Source organism: Camelina sativa, chromosome 10 (assembly GCF_030686135.1).
Source record: "Camelina sativa cultivar CO46 ecotype springtype chromosome 10, ASM3068613v1".
In the NCBI taxonomy this organism is placed as follows: Eukaryota; Viridiplantae; Streptophyta; class Magnoliopsida; order Brassicales; family Brassicaceae; genus Camelina; species Camelina sativa.
In genome coordinates, this window is record NC_141889.1 from 2,088,095 (window position 1) to 2,111,633 (window position 23,539).

The 23,539-nt window shown below is 36.5% G+C and overlaps 4 protein-coding genes and 1 pseudogene across 10 annotated transcripts; 2 read left to right on the plus strand and 3 right to left on the minus strand.

Annotated features, from left to right (window-relative positions):
* Window positions 1-57: 57 nt before the first annotated feature.
* LOC104716576 (uncharacterized) lies at window positions 58-5,898 on the minus strand. Of its 2 annotated transcripts, none has more exons than XM_010433962.3 (21): window positions 5,544-5,898; window positions 4,778-4,911; window positions 4,613-4,697; window positions 4,459-4,512; window positions 4,295-4,386; window positions 4,095-4,198; window positions 3,931-4,003; window positions 3,178-3,862; window positions 2,899-3,096; window positions 2,709-2,810; window positions 2,564-2,627; window positions 2,353-2,480; window positions 2,033-2,279; window positions 1,690-1,954; window positions 1,488-1,611; window positions 1,343-1,401; window positions 1,167-1,257; window positions 894-1,086; window positions 562-806; window positions 429-488; window positions 58-336 (listed from the first exon to the last, which is right to left on the minus strand). In XM_010433962.3, the coding sequence occupies exons 1-21, from the start codon at window positions 5,580-5,582 to the stop codon at window positions 226-228; spliced, it is 3,153 nt and encodes a 1,050-aa protein (XP_010432264.2). In that variant the 5' UTR covers window positions 5,583-5,898; the 3' UTR covers window positions 58-225. The 2 variants fall into 2 exon arrangements, with proteins under 2 accessions (XP_010432264.2, XP_010432265.2); XM_010433963.3 differs by having other exon boundaries at window positions 2,709-2,807; window positions 5,544-5,876.
* Window positions 5,899-10,664: 4,766 nt separating this feature from the next.
* LOC104716578 (WUSCHEL-related homeobox 13) lies at window positions 10,665-12,524 on the plus strand. Its single transcript, XM_010433965.3, has 3 exons — window positions 10,665-11,165; window positions 11,623-12,114; window positions 12,206-12,524. The coding sequence occupies exons 1-3, from the start codon at window positions 10,937-10,939 to the stop codon at window positions 12,289-12,291; spliced, it is 807 nt and encodes a 268-aa protein (XP_010432267.1). The 5' UTR covers window positions 10,665-10,936; the 3' UTR covers window positions 12,292-12,524.
* LOC104716577 (plant-specific TFIIB-related protein PTF2 pseudogene) lies at window positions 12,436-14,370 on the minus strand (annotated as a pseudogene). Its single transcript, XR_015568733.1, has one exon. The product of XR_015568733.1 is annotated as a plant-specific TFIIB-related protein PTF2 pseudogene (transcript).
* A 327-nt stretch (window positions 14,371-14,697) lies between these two features.
* LOC104716580 (uncharacterized) lies at window positions 14,698-16,520 on the plus strand. Its single transcript, XM_010433971.3, has 6 exons — window positions 14,698-14,767; window positions 14,841-15,216; window positions 15,558-15,642; window positions 15,747-15,801; window positions 15,934-16,072; window positions 16,199-16,520. Exons 2-6 carry the CDS (start codon window positions 15,025-15,027, stop codon window positions 16,307-16,309), a joined length of 582 nt encoding a protein of 193 aa, XP_010432273.1. The 5' UTR covers window positions 14,698-14,767; window positions 14,841-15,024; the 3' UTR covers window positions 16,310-16,520.
* Window positions 16,452-22,891, minus strand: LOC104716579 (DNA mismatch repair protein MLH3). 5 transcript variants are annotated; one of them, XM_087469578.1, is made up of 24 exons: window positions 22,584-22,891; window positions 22,450-22,501; window positions 22,314-22,361; window positions 22,077-22,222; window positions 21,925-21,982; window positions 21,686-21,743; window positions 21,471-21,563; window positions 21,211-21,370; window positions 21,090-21,105; window positions 20,758-20,978; window positions 20,607-20,676; window positions 20,461-20,523; window positions 19,018-20,328; window positions 18,717-18,911; window positions 18,445-18,518; window positions 18,146-18,346; window positions 17,965-18,009; window positions 17,796-17,849; window positions 17,588-17,694; window positions 17,441-17,489; window positions 17,259-17,318; window positions 17,102-17,174; window positions 16,907-16,992; window positions 16,452-16,833 (listed from the first exon to the last, which is right to left on the minus strand). In XM_087469578.1, exons 1-24 carry the CDS (start codon window positions 22,707-22,709, stop codon window positions 16,675-16,677), a joined length of 3,525 nt encoding a protein of 1,174 aa, XP_087325704.1. In that variant the 5' UTR covers window positions 22,710-22,891; the 3' UTR covers window positions 16,452-16,674. The 5 variants fall into 5 exon arrangements, with proteins under 5 accessions (XP_087325704.1, XP_010432269.1, XP_010432271.1 ...); XM_010433967.3 differs by having other exon boundaries at window positions 18,427-18,518; XM_010433969.3 differs by having other exon boundaries at window positions 20,461-20,526.
* Between the last annotated feature and the right edge of the window lie 648 nt (window positions 22,892-23,539).

Genomic DNA, 23,539 nt, shown 5'->3' on the forward strand with positions numbered 1-23,539 from the left:
TTGAGATTACTGTTCTGTTATGATGGAATTATCCAATTGTCTAATGCTCGAAAGAAGTTGAATCAAACCTCACACTACCACTTGTATAACTTTGAAATAAGTATTTACAGTATTGTTCAGCAATATGGGTCAAACAAAATGAAATGGTAATTTTTGACATTCAGAGTTCTTTTGAGATGTATGTAGTTTTAAATAAATAAATTAATCGACCAAGAGAAAAAATTGCTAAGATTTTGAGCCCTGTTTATTGAACTCAACAGCATTCAGCAGTTCCTTTGCAGTGGAGGAGAAAGACTTTGCAGTATCTTCCATTTCTGTCGTCCTCAAGCTAATTCCCTGCATAGATGATTAACATATTTCAAGTCTCTGAATGAATCCATCCAAGATAAGGTTAATTCTGCAAAGCCATGGATCATGTTAATAAATACCTGCAACTTTTTCAGGTTGTCTTGAAGTTTGCTCTGAGCCATTTTGGCAGCTCCCGTTTCCTGTAAAACACACAGAAAGATGGAGATCAATGATCCGGTATTACATACTTGTGTGAGGTTTATAGAAGCTTACCTCTGACGAGGTAAACCCGTATTTCTTCTTGATCTGATCAACTGTGGCGCCGTTTTTCTCCTCATGTTTCTCTTCATTTGTTACAACAGTCTTCTCGTTCTTAGCCGTCATCTGCTTCAACTTGCCTTTGAGGTTGCTAAACCTATTCGCCATCTTCTGCTTACTAAGCCCTGCCAATATCCCTTGTTCTTTAGGCTTCTCTTGTTGTTGTTGTTGATCATGATTATCATCAATATCAATGTCATCTTCAAATGTTAAAAGGCAAAAGATCAGAGACATATACGCCAAGCTAACATGTTGCATTACAAAAGGACATCAAAAGTGGACCATACCTATATCCAACTCTTCTTCATCGTCAACTTTGGTAACTGTATGGCTCTCTCTACTTCTCTCAACATTGTTATTCCATGGGAAGTTAGCTGTTGCAAAGATTTTAGACAGCTCCTTTACTGTTTCCTTAGTACATTCTGGCTCTGTATCAGTTGAGCGCTTCGATTTAGTCTTGAAGACAGAACCAAACATACCCTGCAACAAACAAGATAATATGAATTAGTAATCATAATTGTTATTACGTTTAACAGAAAGCAATCAAGCCAATGTTTCACCTTCTTTTCCTTTGGAGATGATGATGTAATGATTCCTTCGTGACAAACCGCGTTCTCTTTCTTGTAAACTCTGCTCAAGGATTCCACAAGCCTGGACCAAAAAATGTACAAGATACTGTCAGCCTTTACAGTTCATCTGTATGCTATGGATCTAACCAGACGCGCATCAGTCTTACCTGAATGTGTCCTTTTGAGGCAAAACTGAGCTGACAATAAGTTCATCATCTCCATTGACCTGCAAAGAGACAAAATGATCATCATCACAAAGTCTAGCTTGAGTACCTACTACAATTAACTCCAGGGTATGTTTCTAAAGGGTACCATGACTAGATCTCCATCCCAAGAGGCGGATATGGTAATGTCTGATAAAGTATTTGGCTTTGGTGGAGAATATGTGAAGCCTCTAATGGAAGTTTGTTTCAGCAGGGAGAGTTCTGGCAAAGATCTGCGGCAAGTCAAATCAATTAGAGAGATTTTTTGCTTATATGAAGAAAGATGAAAAGGCAGATCATGTGTTTTTCACCTTATCTCAACCATGCCATCTATGAAAACAAGTGTAAGACCAACAGCAGAGGTTCCATAGAAGGTAGAAGCTGAGCAAATGGATGAAGAACTGAACTTTTTCTTGTGAAGGACCTTCTTCACCCCCTGGATAACGTGAGTCAAAGAGTAGATATATATAGCTTTCTCCGAACAAATCAAAACCGAAGGCTGCCTTATCGAAATCTCCTCAACTGTGCTCTCTCTGCTCGTATCTAATCCATTTCCTGAAGATTCTTGTTTTCCATCTGCAAACAAAGGTGAGAAAAATCAATGACATCTTTTAATTCTTGATTTAAACTTAGAAAAGGGAGAGGTGGACCTACCTAGGATCTGCATAAATAAAGCCTTGAATGGTTTTTTAGGCTTAATCATGTTGGTTCCAATCATATTTCCCGTGTCGCTGTCCAGAGCAAAAACTGATGAGTCTCTCATAGCAACCACTAATACGTTCTTCTCGAAGCCTTGCACAATGCAACTCTCAAATTGCAAAGAGATGATCCCTGGACAGATATCACTTGCAATGTGTTTTGAGTATAACACAGTTGCTTCCTCAATGTCAGCCAAAGAAACCTATAAGTAGACCGGTATTAACGCATCAATCACTTCAACTAACGAGTCCTAAGTAGAAGAAGTACAAGCTTACATGTCCTTGATCTGATCCAATAGCGAGATGTTTCGAGTTTTGGCTCTTCTGAATACAGGTTATGGAACCAGTAAGCTTTATGTACTTAACACTTTGAACAATATGGTTGTTCCCTTTCTTTGAACTTCCTGAAAAACGAAATAGACTTATCCTTATGAGGACACAATATATCTAGATGATAGTACAGCCAACTTCTATATGTTAAACATACCTTGGAAAGGAATAAAACTGTTTTCTGTTAGGTATGGTTCAGGTTTGAACCTATAAAGACGAACCTGCACAAGATTAAATTCAATCATAAGCCTCTAAGTTAGTGGCAGCATTCCATAAGAGTATTTTGGATAACATGCTTTTACCATTCCGTTATGATCACCAGAAACAAGAAGCCTTGAGTTGCTGTCATAATGTAAAGCTGTCAATGCCGCACTTCCGCGTAAAGATACATCTTGATCAGTCTGCTAAAAAACACACAACAAAGGCAAACTAATTTTTAAAAGATCTGCGTCTGTGAAATAAAAAAAAACAAAACAGTCCGGGAAATTTTACCTGGTCTTTTAGGAACAAGACAGGAATGGGAAAAGGACAGGTCATGTCCCATACACCAATGGTTCCATCACTGTGACCTGTGATGTAAACATTCTTAACCTTTGTGAAACCAGGAAAATGTGCAGAGCGGGAACCTTCCTTTGGCACTGTTTGAAAAGGAAGAAAAGGCAAAGCATCTTTTGCTAGCTGACCATAATCCTGCAGTATAAGAGAATCACAAGCTCAAGAATGTTCATAACATTCAATACTTGGTGGATCAATATCACAGTTTAGATTTACCTCATCTGAGAGATTCAGCAAATGTGAAGGGTTTGTGAGAAACTTTCCTACTGTGACGCTGCTAGAATCTGAAAACGGCAGCTTAACCACAGTTTCCTTTGGGAGAGAAGGAGGTGATTTGGATTGAGACTGAATTAGATACTTCTCAATCATATAATCATCATAAGCATACACACGTCCAGACTTTCCAAGAACCAACAGATAATCCTGTTTGTGTTTGCTATGTTCATTAACATCAGCTATGATCATTTCCATATCAGCACAAGGTTCAGACACATGAAGCCCCAGCTTAATCATCCGAGTTTCGGTTTGGTCATTCAAAAAAACCACCTGCAACGAGTTTGAGGATGTTCCGGTGACGTAAACCCGGCTTGCTTTACCTTCCGCATAAACCCATTTCAGAGAAGATATTGGTATCTTCTCGGATTTGTATCCGAGGTTAAGCTTGCAGATCATAGAAGAACTCTCTGGTGAGGACTCGCCTTTCGAAGGAATGCTCCATATTAAAATATCTCCGTTATTATATCCAACACAAACTCTGCTTCCTGAAGGACAAACCCAACAAGCACAAGTCGCTTTCTTAGCGTCCTGCTTCACCATCCCGTGTCCTCCTGTTTTCAAAACCGGTTTGCTTTCTTTAATGTCCCATAATGCTATAAACCCGCTACTAAATACTAGTAGAATCCTGCAATGTAGCAAAAGTGTGAATGTCCCATAATGCTAATCACCACAAAAGATTTGTTGATTTGTTACCTCTTGCTTTCAGCTGTTGGTTGTGGTAAAATGCTCACAACTGAAGTATCCTCAGAATCTTCAACAGGAGAGCCTACACCAACAACAAGACGTTTCAAGAAAGACAGTTAGATCCAATGTGACAAGTAAATTAAAGAAGGTATTTTTAGTAATGAGCAAATTACCATTGGATGCTAAATAAGGTATAGTGTACTCCATCTGTATCACTTGATTAGAATCTTGTTCAATCTTCAAAACCGATACATTACCAGAAGAATCTCCAACATAGCTACCAAATCCAAATGCACACTTGTTTTTAGTGTCATCAACTCAAGAAACTATGGAAATCTAGTACCAAAAGAAAGAAGGAGAATAAGAAGCATACAAATAAGGGGTGTGTTGCATAACCCGGAAAGAAGTGATTTCACCGTTGAATACATGAACATGAGACAGAAGCTTCTTGTCTAAATCCCAAACCTGCGAGAACTTAGCTTTCAGACCAACACTCAAATGCCACTACTAGTTTACACGAATCAAGAAATGTCTGACCTCAATCTGGTTCTTGGCATTCACGTTGAGAAGTATTCCTTGGTTCTGAACAAACTGAACAATTCAAAACAAAAGAGGGAGAAATTGTTGTCACGGCCAAGTGATTTAGTAGAAACAGGATAAAAAGAGAAGAATGAGATAATGAAGTGAGCACCTCAAGAAACCTGCTTGCAGATGCTTCTTCTGAAACTAGTAAAGCCTGAGTTTGATCTTTCCCAAACAGTTTGATTCTACCATCCCTGAGAATCAAGAACCAGAAGTTAATATGATGTATCTACACTACACAACAAACAACATTTGAGAAATTGATTTTTCTTACTTGGTGGAAACAGCGAGGGTCTTCTGAATTGGATCATAAGCAAACAAGTGAGATCCTGAAGGGAGTCCATAATGTAGAGCAACACGTGGCTCAACGTCATTAGCTCTCAGTCCCTCCGATGAACTTCCTCCAGGCTATGATAGATAATACAACAACGGAGGGAAATGTTAAGACTGTTTTGTTAACCGGCCGGTTCGATTGACCAACACGAAACCGAACGATTTGAGTCTCATTGAAGTATGGTTAAGTACAAAGGTCAAAAGATAATTGGGTGATTAGATAGATATAATAAACAGACAACAATTTAGATACGAATTCTTAATGCGACTTTTTGGGGACAAGAATCATGCGTGGCAACAAAATACCGTCTTACGTCATAAATTTTGGTTTTTTAACAAAATGGATCAAACAACTGGGCTAACCACGAACCGACACAGAGTCAAGAAAGAGTCACATTCACAAGTAATAAGATCTGTGTTTTAAACAATTAAACCCGACAAAAAACCAATCACACACACTCTAATTAACATTAATTCTGTGATTAATCTATAAAACAATTACTGAAGACAAATACTCTTCTAAGATGGATCTAACATCGATTTCAGTAAACTTCACGATTTCGAAATTTGATATTGTTTGAACACAAAAAAAAAAAAAAAAAAAAGAGAGAGGAGGATCTCACAGTTTTGAAACTCTCAGAAACCCAATCGCACGAAGAAGATGAAAAGTTCAAAGAGGATTAGAAAGAAGGGATTTGTAATTGTACCTTCTTCGCTGCTATTTCGACCAACTTCTTCACGAACATCTTTTATCCGACGGCCAAGTGAAGAATCGTAAATATCGATTAATTATAAAAAAAATTACAAAGCGATCGAATGAGAAAATAGACAAAAGATCAAACTCGTAACAACCACTGTTTCGAATTCCTCGGACTAAAGAGAGAGAGAGAGAGAGAGAGAGAGAGAAGGGGGAGAGAGAGAGAGAGAGAAACGAGAACTGATGAGTGTTGTTGATGAGAGAAGTAACGGTTCCATTGATTTGACGGTTTTTTTTATAAACGGCGACCCACTGACCCACGCAAAAAAATATTTAATCATACACATATATGGCAACATATCAATACATTTTGAAGTCCACAAATTTCCTAAATATCTGGGTTGTAATCCATTTAATTTCTAACTATTTCTAGCAAATTCGACCAACCAAACAAAACTACCACAAAACAAAAGAAAAAAAACTAATTATTTCAAACAAAATACACATTATATCAACTTAAAGTCTTAAACTGTGAATTCTCACCTAAAATTCATTTGTTATACAAAAGGAGAAAGCCTTACTTTTTTTTTTTTCTTTTGGTAAATTTGGAAAGTCTTAATATAATAGTAGATGACAAAAGAATTATATAAACCATATAACAAAACTTGCTAAAACGATTTATAATTGTTGTTCTCTAGTCGGAAAATGTAACTACCAACATTAAAAGCATTACTACCACATCATGACATCAACCTTAATCCATGCCTATAGATATACAGTACGTTTGGGATAATTGTCCTTACTAACTCATCCAACCAACAACACAAAGACGTCTACCTTTTGTCTTGTGTGTACCTCTAAGAGTAGAGTGAAAGATCAATATATAGGCCAAATATGATCAAAGAAAAACTAATATCACCATATGATTAAATTGTATAAAAAATTATCTTTATGTCCAAAAAATAATTCAGTATTGTCTGGTTTTTTACTTTTTGATTTTCTTAGATCTCCCATGGCAAATGGTTTTTACACACTATTTTAAGACTTACCAATCATAAAACCCATATTAAAAAGTGTTACCAAAATTATTATTATTCATAATTTTTGTTGTACCGTTTTATTTTATTGCTCTATGGTAGAGCTAGAAAGAATGGACAGGTCAAAATGTTACACGTGGCAAGTCTAATCTCTAATATGGGTCCCCTCTAGCTGAAGTTGGTTGATCTGATTCTGATCTGACCTTTTTGTATACGAGAGACGTCCGATTTTATGTAGATGGACGGTCAGAAATCACGCTGCCTTTTTCTTCGACATGTCTGACCACCGACTTTTTGGATATATGGGGTATAAAATATCAAATATCTAAAATTATAAACTAAAACAGATTTTTTTTTTAAAGATAAAAAGACATACTTTTTATTTTGAAAATTCTATATATTATTATTGTATTTGATTTATCATATTCTATTGCGATTCTTAGCGTAATAGAGTGGGTATGGGTTGCCAAAGCACACAAAAAGAAGTAAAAAAGTTGAACCCACCCTGAATAATTTCATAAATATTCATCGGATACGCTCTCTTTAACTTTGTGGGGATTTTTATCTAGTTTCTTGTACCCGAGTTACATAATATAGCTAGAAGATTGTTGTCCCATGGGACATGAATCACATGATGCTCATGACTAAGATACTGGCATGATTTTGATAAAATACTAGAGAAACGGTTTCTGTAATGACTTCAAAAAGAATCAAGACACCAGTAACGTTAAAACTTCATCCAAGATCTGTTTTTTTAGTGTGAAGTCCGATATTTTGATTATAAACAATAGATTGTGTAACGTCTAGTGACTAAGAAACAAAACAAAAAGTATTATATTTCTAGTTAAACCAATGATTCCGAAGGGTAAATCTGTAAATCGTGACAGATCGTGAAATAATAATTAAAAGAACGTAAGAAAAAATTCTAAATACTGTATTAGTGTAATTGTTAAAAGGCAGAAAAAAATTGCAAAATATCGATAAAAAAACACAACCCTAATCCTACCGTTAAACAGATGGGCTGGGCCTGTCAGGAGATAGATATCTGGGCTTGAATGAATTATTTTAAGTACCCAATAAACTTATGTTAACAAAATAATGAATTTTACATGCTACTACTAAGTAATCACCAACGGTCCTCAATGACTATTAATTGCAATAATTAAAGAGGAAGGAAGGCTACGTCCACGTTGACAACTGAAATAACAAAAAAAAAAAAAAACTAAAAGAGGAAGATGTCTTCACTTTGAGTTCAAGGTTTTTTACTTTTTGTTCAAACATACTGTATTCATTAATCCTACCGAAGTACTGTTTTACAGCAAATTTTTTTCATTATTTCCGTGTTATAATGATTAGCCATCTGTATATGGGTAAAAGAGAGTATTAAATAGGATAGGGCTTAACTAAAAACAATCTGTAAAATGTTCAGCTGTAATAAAAAAAATATTACTGACGCATATATATTCCATTTATTAATTACTTTTCATAAGGCTTAACTTTTTTTTTTGTAAGGGTTTTAATTTGTGTGAATTTTGTTGCATCTTCAGTTAATGCGAAATCAGTAAGATTTTGTTTTATTCCGGAACTAAGAGCATACGCATACATTACAAGAATAGGACTGTAGAATAAATAAATACAAAAGACATCATGATAGAGAAGTAAGCATAAAATATAGGTAGCAATGCCATACTAGAGAGAAGCTATAGGTACACCAAACTCTCCAATCCAAAGGAAGAATCCAAAGAAGCTTGGCCAAAGAGAATCCAATGGGTTATATATAATCTAATCTGGCCTCATCATCACTAAGTCAGCCATGTAATTAAAGAATATATAGACATCTCTATATATGGACAAATTTATATGAAACTTTTTTCTACTATATTTAAATTCCCTGGCCCTATAGACATTTGGTCGATTCATAAACTTTATGTAAATAGTATTATTCTGGATATCTCCATTTGTGTGGTCTCTATATTTCCGGCTGCTTGAATCTCCTACTCCTAGATGTACATGAACTCTGTTAATTATACATTGTGAATCAGTATCACATTTATTAATTTAATTTAAAAGCGTACATATAAAGATATATCTTTATCAAAAGGGGTTTTTTTTTTTGTTCATTTCTCATAGATAATCGAAAGAGTTTTTAATTTTTCTGTACTTCTTAGTGAATATAGTTAAAAAAAAAATTCCTGAAAATAAAAACGTTTAGTTTTGCGAAGATTTATCTTCCTACATGACAAAAAAACGAAAAAATATATATCTATATTTGTTTGAATATGGACTTTTGGGCATTTATATACACTGTTTGGTCTCGATACTTGACTTAGGATCGCACATGCAAACCGCATTATTTTCTTCCATAATGTTGACAATTAAAAAACTAAGTAAACTAAAATATACTGCCCGGAAAAAATGATGATAATAATTAGATAAACAAATGGTCCAACGTAAAACATGATAACAAGATAAACGAGGTTGTACTAAGCCTACTGCCATCAGTGTCGTCTTTTATATATGTAAACCACCACTAAACCAGTAATTTATTAGTAAACGATAGCAGTAGAATTCAGAATATAATAGAGATTTTTACCATAAAGTTTTCTGGCTAGTGGCTATATATATAAATCATAAAGATGGGAAAAACTCGATTTATGATCAAACAACTATAAATCTTCTCGAGTTGGTTCGTCGAATTTTTACGCAAGGCATTGGTATGAATATAACTGTACATCAAACAAGTATACCATCTTTTGGTTGACAAAAGGTTACAATATGTAAGTTTAAGAGTTAATCACAGGTCCCGACAATCACTACGCCTCCGACTACAATACGGCATGAGTCATGACCACGTATTATATATTTCTTTATTTTCATATTTTGGTCGACCATGGTCACATTTCAATGTTTGGCCTGGTTTATTTAATAAGGTATCAATTTCATTGCTTTTTTTTCTTCGGTTAAATGGTTTGGCAATTAATGAGTCAGATTAGATCATATTAAAATCTAAGTGCCCGTGGAACATGGGCGGCGGACACCGACCACCTACAAAATTCTACTGTTCAAACGACACGTGGGAACTATTGCTCCCTAACTTTTTTTTTTTTTTTTGGGGTGATCGCCGCTACTTAACTTATAAGTCCTGATTTGCCCATCAAATTTTTATTTTTATTTCTATCATGGTTTCTTCATTTTATTTTCTAATTATGATTTATAAGATGATAGGGATTGCAAAAGACGGTGAAACTAATAATCTCTATAGAATAATGGGATTGGGAAAATATATACTAGTAATGTGGAATGTGTCAGAAAGTTAGATCACAACCTCAATTTATCAATCAACGGAATGTCGGTTAATCGGTCAGGGAAAAGAGGAGATTAAAAGTGTTATTTTATCTTGGCACAAGTGCTCTTTATCGCATATTTAAAAGTTGTAATACCAATTTGACTGTTGACCAAAAAACGATAACACGAATTGGAACTATAAAAGCAAAAGGAAAAAACTGAAAAGCAAGCTTTTCATAAACCAATTAGAAAATCATAAATTTATACAGTAAGTCACAAACATTTATATACTATTACTGGGATTAGGGCAAATTTGTCGATTGAATAAAGATTTCACCTAATAATAAAAACATATTCTATCTCTACAAGGGTATTGTAGAATTGTCATTTCATAATCCAAATTAACATTCGTAGAACGTGAAAAACACACAACAAAATGGATAATATTCATTACTATATTATTATTCTAAAGTTAATTTAATTAAAAAAATAGTCAAACATTCAGAAGTTCAAACTAAAATCTTACTGTACTTCAGTTTCTTGAAAATTACGAATTAAACCAACGACTATAATTAAAGACCTCATGTATATTGCATAGCTATGAATATTTGTATCATCAATTTGAACGATTGCATCCAAAGGCAACGGCTAACTCCAACAAAAAAAAAAATCAAAAAAGATAGCTTAAATATCCAGTTATGGAAGTAGCCGTTTAACCTACTTATATTGTAATTAACGTATAATTTTTTAAAACGGTCAAGTTAGAAATAGAAACTATATAACCTTTGGTTAAATAGTTCCCTTAAATCACCCTATGATTGCCAAATATTGAATCATTACCGTTTGTTATTATAACTCTTTGTAATAATATTATACTCCGTAGTAAACGTATATACTAAAATTTTAAAATGAGAACAAAAAAAAAAATATTAATTAAGCTTTTTTGTCCTTTTCTGCCTTTACCTTTCCTTCTACTCCCGAAAAAGCACTGACTTTGCTCTGTTTCATCATTCACACAGAGAAAAGGAGAAAGAACCAAAAAAAAGTGAGAAATCTTCTGAGCAAAATTCTGACAAAAGAGATGATGGAATGGGATAATCAGCAACAACCCAATAACCATCACTCTTCTAATCTTCAAGGGATCGATGTTAATGGCGGTGGCTCCGGCGCCGGTGGAGGAGGAATGTACGTGAAGGTGATGACCGATGAGCAGTATGAGACTCTCAGGAAACAGATTGCTATTTACGGCACTATTTGTGAGCGTCTTGTTGAGATGCACAAAACCCTCACTGCTCAACAAGATCTTGCAGGTCTCTTTCTTCTTCCATTTAAGTTTCTTCTCTGTTCACATAAAAAAAAAACAAAAAGGTCGTTTTGTAATTTTTTTTTTTTAAAGTTTTGTGTGGTTTTGTTGATTTAAGTGATTCTTCTTCACTTTGGTGAATATGTAATTGAAAATTCTCTGCCTTTTTTTATCATTTCTTTGGTTAAATCTGATTCAAAGACCATACCTTTCGTGGATTTTTGAGTTATGAGTAAGGAAAATTATGGTTCTTTTTTACCAAAAAAAAAAAAAAAAAAAAGTATGGTTCTTGGGGAATTCTAGAATCGATTTTAGAGTTCAGCTTCAATTGAGCTTTAAGAATTTCCCACCAAAAAAACATGTTTTTTTTTGATGCTTTTGTTTTTGAGATATAAAGTTTCAATTTTTATTTAGTTTTAACTTCAACAACTCTGCTTCATTTGTCTGTTGGTTGTTGTTAACAGGAGGGAGATTGGGAGGACTATATGCAGACCCAATGATGTCATCTATAGGTCACAAGATGACTACTAGACAGAGGTGGACTCCTACGCCCGTTCAGCTTCAGATTCTTGAGCGTATATTCGATCAAGGCACGGGTACACCGAGCAAGCAGAAGATCAAAGACATAACCGAAGAGCTTAGCCAACACGGCCAGATTGCTGAGCAAAATGTCTACAACTGGTTTCAGAACCGACGTGCTCGTTCCAAGAGGAAGCAGCATGGTGGTGGTGGTGGTGGTTCTTCTGGCAACAACAATAATGAGTCTGAGGTAGAGACTGAAGTTGAGGCACTGAATGAGAAGAGAAGACCAGAGAGTCTTCTTGGTCTTCCTGATGGCAATAACAACAACAATGGCTTAGGGACAGCAACGACAGCTCCTAGGCCTGAAGATCTTTGCTTTCAGAGCCCTGAGATGAGCTCAGACCTTCACTTGTTAGGAGTTCTATCGAATCCAAGTAAGTAACAAAAAGATATTGGCTTTAGAAAAATGGTCAAGAAAGGTTGTGACCAAAATCAGATGATTTCTTGTGATTTGTGTGTTTGCAGGGGATGAGCATCTTGTGGGAAAGATGGGATTGTCTGAAAGCTACAATCTTTATGATCATGTTGAAGACTATGGCATGTCAGGCTGATTCATACAAGCTCAGGAAACTTCTAATTATCAGAGAGATCAATGATATGGATTTCGTAGTCAGTCGTAAGCAGTTTTAGACTTTTCTTTTTTTTTTTCTGGTTTTTTTTTTCTTTTTCTTTTTTAATGGGTTTGTAAGGGCTTATTAAGAAACAAGTAGTTTATCTTATTAATCATCTTCAGAGAAACATTTACATGGAATGTGGAAACGTCTTGTGATGCTTGCTTTGATAATTTCTGCATTCAGAAACATTTCTATATCCTTAAAAAAAATGAAAAAAATTGATTCAGTGCTTACAAATAATTCTTTTCAAACCTCTCCACAGTTGAAAACATGCAATTCTAGCAAACTTTTGTAATGACCCTTTTCAATTTCTTCATCCTTCACATTGTGTAAGACCAGAGTCTGGATAATCAAATCCTCCCAATCAATTTCAGTTCCTTTCTTCCTTCTCTTCTTGCTATGTTCAAGCTCCAAAGACAATGCACCTTCACTAACTATGTCAGAAGGATGCTGTATCGCATGAATCCGTAACTTAGCCTTCTCAATCTTTTCTCTTCGTCTTTCGACTGCAACACAACCCTTTATGTAAGAAGGAGGAAAAACATCAAGCCCTATATCTTTCTCCAACACTTCCTTAAGCAGAAGCCTTTGACTCAGTTTAGATCTCCCTTTCCACCAATCTTCACAAGGAAGCATCTGAAAAAACGATTTCTTTTGCAACATACTATTATTGTTTCCCTGACTTATTTTCCCAAGAATCCCACCCCAAACTCCATCCACATATTCCTTATACATCGTAGACAATTGTTTCACCAACATATTATCATCATTGTTACATACACTTAGCTCACTTTCACCTCCTAAACTAGAACACCGAGACATAGTAGGCAACTGTTTCACCGATATATCATCATTGTTATGACATAAACTTAGCTGATTTTCACCTCCTGCACTAGAACACCGAGACATAGTAGGCAACTGTTTCACTGATATATCACCATCGTTATTACATATACTTAGTTGATGTTCACCTCCTACATCAAAATACCGAGACATAGCACCTTGGTGATCATCATCATCATCAGCATCATCATCACGGTACATGGGTTTTTTGCTTAGGCAGTCCTTCACTATATCTTCTAAACAAAACTCATCAGTTCTAACTAAATCATCCCCTGTCCCGTGTTTTCTCTTTCTCATAGACTTGGCTTCCATTAAACCAATCAAAGTCCCTGAATGTTTCACAACATTCTTCACAGTAACATCTTTAGCCCAAGGTAAACGCACTTCTTCAGCAACCTTGACAAGCCTCTGCAATAACTCTCTATACCGAATTTTACAGGTATTCAACGAAACCCGAGCATCTTTAGCAAAATCATCAATCTTTACCTTAACACCATTAACCTGAACAACAAGGTTCAAAACAGCCACAACCAAAGGCATAGGTTTCCTCCCAGTAGACAAAAACCACTTGAGTGCACAATTCATCAGAAAAGCTCCTTGCTTTGTTATCCTCTCCTTCTTTTCCCTATCAACATCACTCAACCTCGACGAGTTATTAGCCGTGTTCATAAACAAACCCACAAGATCAAACTCAGGCAACTCCAACTCCAAATGATCCACAACACGCTTAACCACACTCCCTAACTGATGCAACTCACAACCAACTTCATTAGCAATCTCCTCCATAGGCAAAACACCTTTCCCTTCTTTCCTCACCACAGCGTAACAACACGCACCAATCAAAATCGGAAACCACTCACCTTGCCCGAATTCACCATCAGTGATCTTACTAATCATACTCTTAACCGTTTCAGCATTGTTCCCAAGATTCAATCTCTCTGTGATTACCTCAATCAATTTGTTGGCTTCATAGATCTTCTTCTCCTTATAAGCAAGAACAGAGCCTACACCAATGGTGCCTACTCGTATATATGTACCTTGAGGTCCGTTAATACCACCAAGTTGAGCCTCATAATTATCGTACTCATATAATGTCCCACATCCACCGCAATACGAATTCCCTGTGCCTTCTTCGCGTTCAAGGTTGCTTCCATTGCATCTCTTGCATCGCATGATTCAATCCGAAAGCTTCAAACTTTAAATTAGGGTTTTTTTTTAATCCCGGCGTGAAAGAATAGAAGGATTGAGAACTGAAGGACAGCGACGCGAGATTCTGATCGACGGCGAATCGACAAGCACTGGGAGAGAGAGAGAACAAGACCAATGTTGTAATTAAGATTTGACCTTTCCTTAAACAACCTAAATTAGGTTTTATATTAAAAAAACGGCAAGCTGTTAATGTGATTAAAATTAAAACGGCAGGACGTTTAGAGTTTTGTGTTAGGGGACTTTTATTGAAAACGACATACTGTCTGAATATTTTTTTTACTTTCTTTTTTTGTCATTTTGTTGTCTATAAAACCATAACTAAGAAGATATATATCTTCTTCTTCGTTACTACCCTTCACCGGTAAGAAAATCTGGGTTTCTGATTTGATCCATTTCAAAAAATTGCGGATTCTGATCTTATTTCTGATTGATAGACTTTGATTCGGGTTGCGAGGACATTGTGTGGGGATAGTTGGCGAGATTTTTAAGGGGATTCAACGGGGGATATAGTGCACACATGTTGTTCGACGAAAAGCCGCAGAGAGATTTGTGTAGCTGTGTGATTTGACTGAGACTCAAAATTCTGAAAATTGTTGCTTGGGTTTTTTAGAAGTTCGAATGGTGATATTGTCTCTTTCGAGTAAGAGGTACACTTACATACATGAAAGTGGAAGTAAGCCAACTAGAGAAGCCGTGGACACTCACCATGTGATCATCAAGGGAAGCAGAGCAACTGGTTATGCTAGTCGTAGGGGGATTGGTTTCTTCCTGGTGCTTTTAGCGAGTTCTATTTACTTTTTGCTTGGAAAGGTAATGATACTTTTAGGAGATGTCTGTTTGTGCTGTGTGTAGTTTCTGAGGCATTGCTTAGAACAAGTGCTGCTAATGCATATTATGATAAAGGCATACGACTTTGTTTCTTTACTTTAAAGCGATCAATCGCATGGCTTTTAGAAGTATGGCTCATGAAGTGAACAATTGATGGACTATAGTTTGATATTTTCTTTCTTGTTGAGCAATATGTTAATAGATGAAAAGTTTTGCGTAAAGCACGATTCTTAATTTGTGTTACTTCGCAAGTTTGTTTTGTTCATGTTCTATCTGTTGTTTCTTTACGCAAGTATCTGAAAGAGATAATTCACATGAAACAGGACAATCCAGTAAGAAGTCTTTCTTGGTTCTGCCTCTTAAGTGGTTTCTTAGTTATGCTACAAAGTCGGAAGTTTGTCAAGAAAGGTGAGATCCTGGTTCATGATTGTACACTCTTTACATGCTTACCGAATGAAATGACACCAGTTTCATGTCTCTGATTAATGCTTTTATTTCTTCGACTTGTTCAGAATCTGTTATAATCATGCCAACCTTTGGGATCCAGCTTGAAACTCAATATTTAAGGTACCCTATATATTGTTTGCACTCCATGATGAATAAACGTTTTAAACTACTCCATATTAATGGTTGTAATTCATGACCTATTCTTATCTATACAAGCACCAGTCATCTATTGCACATGTTTTTGCTTTGCAGTGGAAAAACTGTCTCCAGGTTTATCCCTATTGGCAAGATTTTGAAGCCTGTGCTGGTTGAATGTGTCACCCCCGTTACATGTTACTGGAGTCTCTCCTTATTTCTGCGTGGCGAAGAACAACTTACATTGGTGTTTAAGGTAATGCCACCAGTTTGTTTCTATACATTGTGAGAGAAAACATTTTGCTGAAAACTTTGAGAAACAATCAATCTGAGAATATTACGTTTAGCCATCAATTCTGAGTTTGGATTCCTCTTTTTACAGGAACTGCGACCCCCATTGAAGATGTTGGTTCCCATTTGGAAAGCGTTGTGTGCTGTTATCGGCACTGACCAAAGTAAAACCATAGCTGAAGAAGATGTTGTATCTGGTTAAGCATCTACATCTGAACATCCACTGGCCACGATCCACTACAAGAGAAGCACTAAAAGTTGTGATCACACAATGTGTTCTGTAATGTGAGAATTTTACTTACAAAATAAAACTCGTGGCTGGTGAACTTTTGGGCCATGGATCGTTTATCAGTTATAAACTTTTCTTTTGTATATTAATCGAATGAAAAGAATACAATGAGTGAGTTTTATCAGCTTGCAAACTCTACTCTAGTGTAGTATCAACCTATACGAATATGTATCCAAGGAAAAACGTTAGTAACTCTATACAAGTGAGTTAGCAAACTGAGGAAGTAATTATCTACGGAGTCTACGACACTAAAGACTTTGATACAGTTGCAACTTTTTTTAGCTTTTAGCTTTGTCTAAGCGTGACTTAGCACGATCAAGCGTAATTTCTCTGCGTTGGAACCCGTGCCACAGTTGTCTGGAACCGAGCTTTGCTATTTGTCTGTGCAATGCCTTGAGATTGACTAAGGGAACTGTCGTTGGTCGTCCATGAGCACACTGCACACAGACTTAATGGGTTAATTTGATTAAAGATAAATCCTTTTGGTAAGATTTGATGTTTCTTAATTACCTGGAAACAAAGCGAGGTTTGCTTCAGTACTTCCATGATTAAAGAGCATTCTGAGGGTAACAGAGAATCTCCGAACATAATTGCACCTTTTTGGAAAAAAAAAACACAGAATTAGCAGAGAAACCAAGTACTGAATGGTGGTCACTATATTACCCTTAACATAAAAAAATAATTATGAAGAGATCAGGAATGTACCTCTACAGGCTTTGGAGTTGAGGATTCGAAGAACAGATGGAGGAATTGTTGATGATCCGTCAGTATCAGCAAGCTGGTTTGGCAAATGTTGAGTAAGAATCTTAAAGAAAGAAAAAGAAAAGATAAGCTATGTGCGTATACACGATTCTGAGCATACCTGCTGAAGAAACTCCAACAGATCAACATCTGATAGATTTACACCCAGAATGCATGGGACCTACAAGTGGTGTAAACAGAGTGATCATTCAAGTGACTCATATAGAATCCCACAGAGAATAGAATCGCTTTAAACTGGCAAAAGTAGTAAGTGAAATGAAAAAACTAGACTATGTGCCTAACCGCATTAAGTGTGATTGGGGTTGGTTTCCGTTGGATGATGCTCATGTTCCTGTAGAATAGGAAAACAATAATCACCCATCTAGAGAACATGGTGCGCAATCTAAAAACACACAACTGCATATTGTTGGACAGCAAGAGAAAATTTACTTCTTGAAGGACGTTGACCCTTCTACATTGATGTTGCAGATCCAACCCCAGTTTCTTATCTGCTCTGAATAACTCTGGAGTAACTGATAGCCCATTTCTGGCAGTACCTTTTATGTCGAAATAAAAGATTAACGATTCATCATCAATAAACCAAGGCAGAGTACACAATTCTGATGACTATGCTATCAAATATTATGTTCAAACGTACCAACTCTTCGTCTGCACTCAAGTAGGTGACTGTCCTTGCTTCCCCAGCCAAGACCTAGTAATTGCAATTGCTTTGTCAGTTGACAGAAGCACAAAATTATCGAAACTAGAAAACATTAGAAAATTAGTTTCATGAACTTGAAGTTTCAAGATACTCTTACTGCTCTTACCTTTTTATGCAGCTCTTCCAAACGAATTCTTTCATCGGCAGCATGCTGTAAAAAATGACACCCGAAGATAGCAAGACATTTGTTAAGAGCAATAGTTTCCACAGCTTATGTTGTCCTAGTTTCAACATAACCCTCCACCATATTCAGACAAAGTGTCAAGAATTTGAGATAAAGGAGGAACCTGATCAACGATGGCAACTGTTCCACAAGCAACAATTGGGATATATTTTTTGTCAACCTGTTGTAGAACCTTGGCATCTTGAAGCGAGTGCCTGTTTATAGATTCAGGAACCAATAATTCATCGGATCGTAGGTGTAAAAGTCCTGCACATATATCAAGTACACTATCTTGATCATGAAGCTCATTTGATTCCTTGGCAACCTGCACAGCAATGGAAAAGATTATGCATGCTCAGTTGTCTTTCATGGAACAGAAAGTCACTCAGTCCGGTAAAAACAAACCCTATCAATTTGTGTAACCTGAGAGACTGAACAGTTATGGCCCCATTTCGTTGTAGATTTATCCCGAACTACATAGTCCTTCGAGCGGAAGTCTGCGAAATAATAACATAGTAAATACTCCAGATGGAAGAGGGGAGAAAAAAGGAAACATCATGAAGACTCCCATATACCAAAATTTTTAAGGAGCATGTTTGATTGACAAATTATATTCTCGACCATTATGTAGCAGTGTCTTCCAGATAATTCATCTACGAAAGAGACATACTGCTAATTCAAGATTAATATTTTACCTTTGTCTCCATCCTCCTTTTGGGTCTCTGAGTGCACAGTCCTGCAATCAGCAGATGCTTTCAAGTCTGAGGCAGAAATCAATCTTTTTTCTGTTTCTTGTATGTGACCATACGACACATCATCAATGATGATCGGCTTCGGATGCATATGAGATGTATTATAAGGTTGTGTCAAACACTCCAAATCATCAGGTTCTGCAGAAAGATTTACCTCATTAATATCTTTCGTACGACATTCCGGAAACTAAAGCCAGAGCAGAAACATAATAACCACATCTGACGAAAGACCAGTAGTATGAACCTGATGGATCAGAATTTTTTGATTTTGTGTCTGATCTACAATTTAAGCTGATAAATTTCTTTTTATCCTGATAAAATGGAGGAGCAGAGCGGCTTCTTCTTGACCTCTGTTCATCATCATTATTCTGTCTAAAATCCCTATAACTGAACTTGTCCTTTCTGATACTAAATTGTTCAATACCCACATTATCTGCATGCCCCCACAATGACTTGCAAACTTTTTCATCTGACTGACTGCAATTCTGAATATCTGTGAAAGAATCTGTGTTGGTTTCTCGACAATCCATCTGCGGTATGACCTCATGATCAAATTTGATGGTATTAGCTGCAGTGAACAAATATTCAGGGTCAGGCATCCTTTCCAGTCTCAAACTCCCTTCAAGAATTTGACAACCTTTCTCATAATCTGACTTCCACTTGGTCGCAGAAGGAGGTGTAGGGAACATTGGAGACAACTCAGAACTCAAACAGAAACTCTCAGCACCAGAGTTCCTCACATTGACAGAGGAAAGGTACTTTTTCCTGAAATTTTTGTCTTCGTAAGAAAAAAATTCTGCAGTATCGATGGGGGAAATGTTAAAATCTTCTCCAACACTTCTACTAAATGAGGAACGTTGAGGAGTAAACCAATCAGTATCCTGCCACGAACTCCCTAGGGAACAATCAAGGGTCTTGGTAATTCCATGAAATTCAAGAGTATCAGAAAATATATCACTTTGAGAACCACCCTCTCTGGTCTCTAGGACACCAATCAGCGAATTACTTTGGTCGCTATTAAGTATCAGAGGCATGACAGATCCAGACCGTTCATCATGAGTTCGTATGGGCTCCTTAAGGGTTAGGCTCCCTCTTGAGGAGCAACCACGCAAGAGATGCATTCCAGTGAAATTGCTAACATTCAATTCATCTTTGTATCCTCCAAACTGAAAATTTAATTCGTCTGAATCTTTCCTAAGATCAATGTCGATATTGCGAGTTGTGCTACTCTGACATCTTTTTAGAGACTGTTTACTGCATGTAACACCAGCAACGAAGCTTGTTTCCAGGAGGTCAGTAACTTGTGGAAAGTCTGTGTTACATGACTGCGGAAGAGAATCAGTCTGACAGTCAAATTTAGCCACAGTGTCTTGCTCTTTGAGATTCTCAATATTCATGTCAAATTCACATTGTACAGACCATTCACCCTTTCCCTCAGACATATAATCACCATTTCTTTTCACTTCAGCCGCTGGGGACGACAGAAAACTACAACGTGCCTGGTCATTGCTTCTCTTGAGCTTTTTTTTTGTAGGTTCCAAAGCTTCTGGCCAATCTGCATCCAGAAAATAAGACATTGATAGAGACTTTCTTGGAATATTTAAAAGGGACGAACAGTCGATGATTCCTCGTGCTAATAAAGAAGCACTGATGTTTTAGAAAGGTGATAGTATGAAAACTTCTGTACCTTCTTGAAGTCTAAGGTCTTGTGTATCACCTTTTGCTAGTAGATCAGCACCCCCATCAAAAACTTCTGAGAGTAAAACGAACGGAAACATTGAAACACCAAGAAATATTAGGGATATAATCAGAGTTTGAAAAAAGTGTGCGTACCAAGACTTGTATCTTTCTTCCAGTTGGCTAGAATGATACTTCCTATGAAGGCCAGTATAGGTTCCCAATTCTGCCACAGATAGAGATATTGGCAATCATTAAAATTTCAAAAATTTACTACAAAATTTAAATCACAAGAGAAATTTCTTACCTTGAACTCAACGTGCGTCTTTGATGGTTCAAACGAGAATTCATAAAGATGACGTGGACATGTTATGCACAAAATGTAACCAAGATTGGATTGAATTCTGTTACGTCTTCCTGTTTGTAACCCATCTGTAGGCTTCCAGTCATCCGTACACTCAAAACTAGCAGCCAAGTTGTTCAGCAGCTTATGTATGGGACCTTTGCTTATGAATCTTGAATTGATATCTGTTGCTGTGAAGGCCATACAACGATATAGAAAAACTACCTAATCTCGATAGCAGAATATAGTTGATGTATACATAATCTACACATTATAAGGTGCAGAGAAATGGATACATATATACTGCAAGGCCTGCAAGGAAAATAACACAATATACACAGACATTAAGGCTCAAAGTTATCAATCTGACAAACAATGGTGATAATTTGGTGCCCATCTGTGGAGCAAGTAACTTACCTTGAAACTATCTCCAGGACCAGATACATATCCAGAGACATTCAGCATGCCATTTGTAACGTTTACTTTACAAAGCGAGTTTGAAGCCTCTGTCCCTGCATCTCTCATCAATAATGAAAATGCTGGAGAAGAAGGATTGGTTTGGAAAAGCTCTTCATCACTGTAAAGAGGAAACAATCAGAACATCTACGGCTTTGCGCCAATACGAATTATGAAGGGCTAATTTCGTAAGGATGTTTAAAATGAAGGTAGGAGCCCACCTTTCGATATCAAGAACACTAAAGGAAACATTGGAGTGCACAAGGGCAATCCGGAACACACACTTTTTGATAGATTCCAAAACTTTCTTGGGGCTTCCATTGCAAAAAAACAAAAACAAAATCATGGTCACATTTCAGAAAACTTCAGACAAGGCGAAAGTAAGATTAAAACCCAGATGTCTAACTGTAAAAAGGTAAGTGTCTAAGAAATGAACCTGGATTGCATATATTTTCGTCTCACTGGCTGATTGTAAAACAGATCTCGGACCGTTACTGCATCAACCAGGTCAGGATCAGATGTTAATAATGCTCATGCCAATGTAAGCCAAAAGTGTAGCAAACATATTTCTCAATTGTACAGGACAAATAGTTTCTGAAAGTTGTAATAAAGGCTTCACTTTCACAATTGGAATAAGCATAACAGATAAAGCAATGGTGACAAAAGACACATTACCAGTCGTGCCAGGGACTTTTCTATCATCATCAATTCCAAGATGTAGACACTTGGATCCCTGAAAAAGCATTTTAGGAAGTTTAATTAAAACCATAACCAACGCCAGACAAACTATGTAGGAGTGTTTGAGTAGCATCAAAGTCATCACATACCTTCATAACCTTTCGATAACCATTAGGCCTCCCAATAGCTTTTGTCCTGATTTCCAGTAACGAGATATCTGATATTGAAGCTAACGCCTCTCCACGAAATCCAAAAACTTCACTGGCTGTCTCCAAATCGTGAAACTTTGAAGTAGCTGCAGATATTGCTTAAGCTAAGTTTCTCAATCGAAAACTAAGAAGTGGGCTTTATCAATGCATCAAACATAAAAGATACCCACAACTTACCATATCTTTCTCCCAACAAAACCAAATCATCTCTGGAAACGCCTGATCCTGAAAACCAAAAAAACAGTAAAATATTTCCAAATTAGGACTCAATCAATCATTAGGTAAAAGTAATCATAGTGGAGCTTATACTCACCATCATCCACAGCCTTGACAGAGCACGAAACAACACCAACGAAGATAGAAACCTGAAAATAGAGAGATCAATCAGAAGAAATCGAACATGATAATCAGAAGAAATCGAAGGGGGGGAATTCGATTTTTGCGGACCTTGGTCGCACCAGCATCGAGACAGTTGAAGACGAGTTCCTCCACGACCCTCGACATGTCGAACATGATAATTCCAGAACGCATGGAGTGACGAACACCTTCGGGCAAAGGCTTGATCGTCTTCATCCCCCCGAATTATCCCGACTGAAAACACCGAGAAACAAAAAAAAAAAAAAAAAAACCTAAAACCCTAAAATTTCAAGAAGAAATTCAAGCGGGTATCAATTATTGGAGATCGCGAAGCTATTTATCGCCATCGCCTTTCGCACCATCATCCTCTCTCACTCTTAACGGGAAAGGTTCGGTTCAGCAACTGTTGTTGAACTGGAGGGAAAATAAGAAGATATTGGGGGTTAGGGTTTCACAAAACGCATCGTTTCGTATCTTATATATATATCCGTAAACGACAGCGTTCGTATCATATGTGACGCTTTTTTCACATTAACAATACAAACACACGTTACACACAAACACATATTTTTTTTGCTCCCAATAAAGAAAAGTCACGAGAATAGACTAATTAATGGATACGCATATTCGTATCTTATGATATTAATTTTTTGTAAAAAAAAAAAATCATTACAAGAAGTGAATTAAAAAGAAAAATCATAAATGATAAAAATATTCAAATGGTTTTGATTTTTGACATCTAACATATTTGTTGTATCCACAGTGTTGATGATATTTTTTGGGTCAGAGATTGCTATTTGCTGATAATTACAATGTAATAATTCGAAAAGTTTCTTTGTATAAAATGATTTCATTCACTTTATAATTTTAATTTTTGGGGGGTGTTATTGAGAATGAAATGGCACGACAAGCGGGAGGTTGAAGTTGACTATCTATCTCCGCCAAACATAAATTAATTTTTTAACAAACTAGTAGGGACTCTATAATGATCATATTTAATCTAATCAGATTAATTAGTCTTTTGTCGATTCTACTTTTTTTCTCTC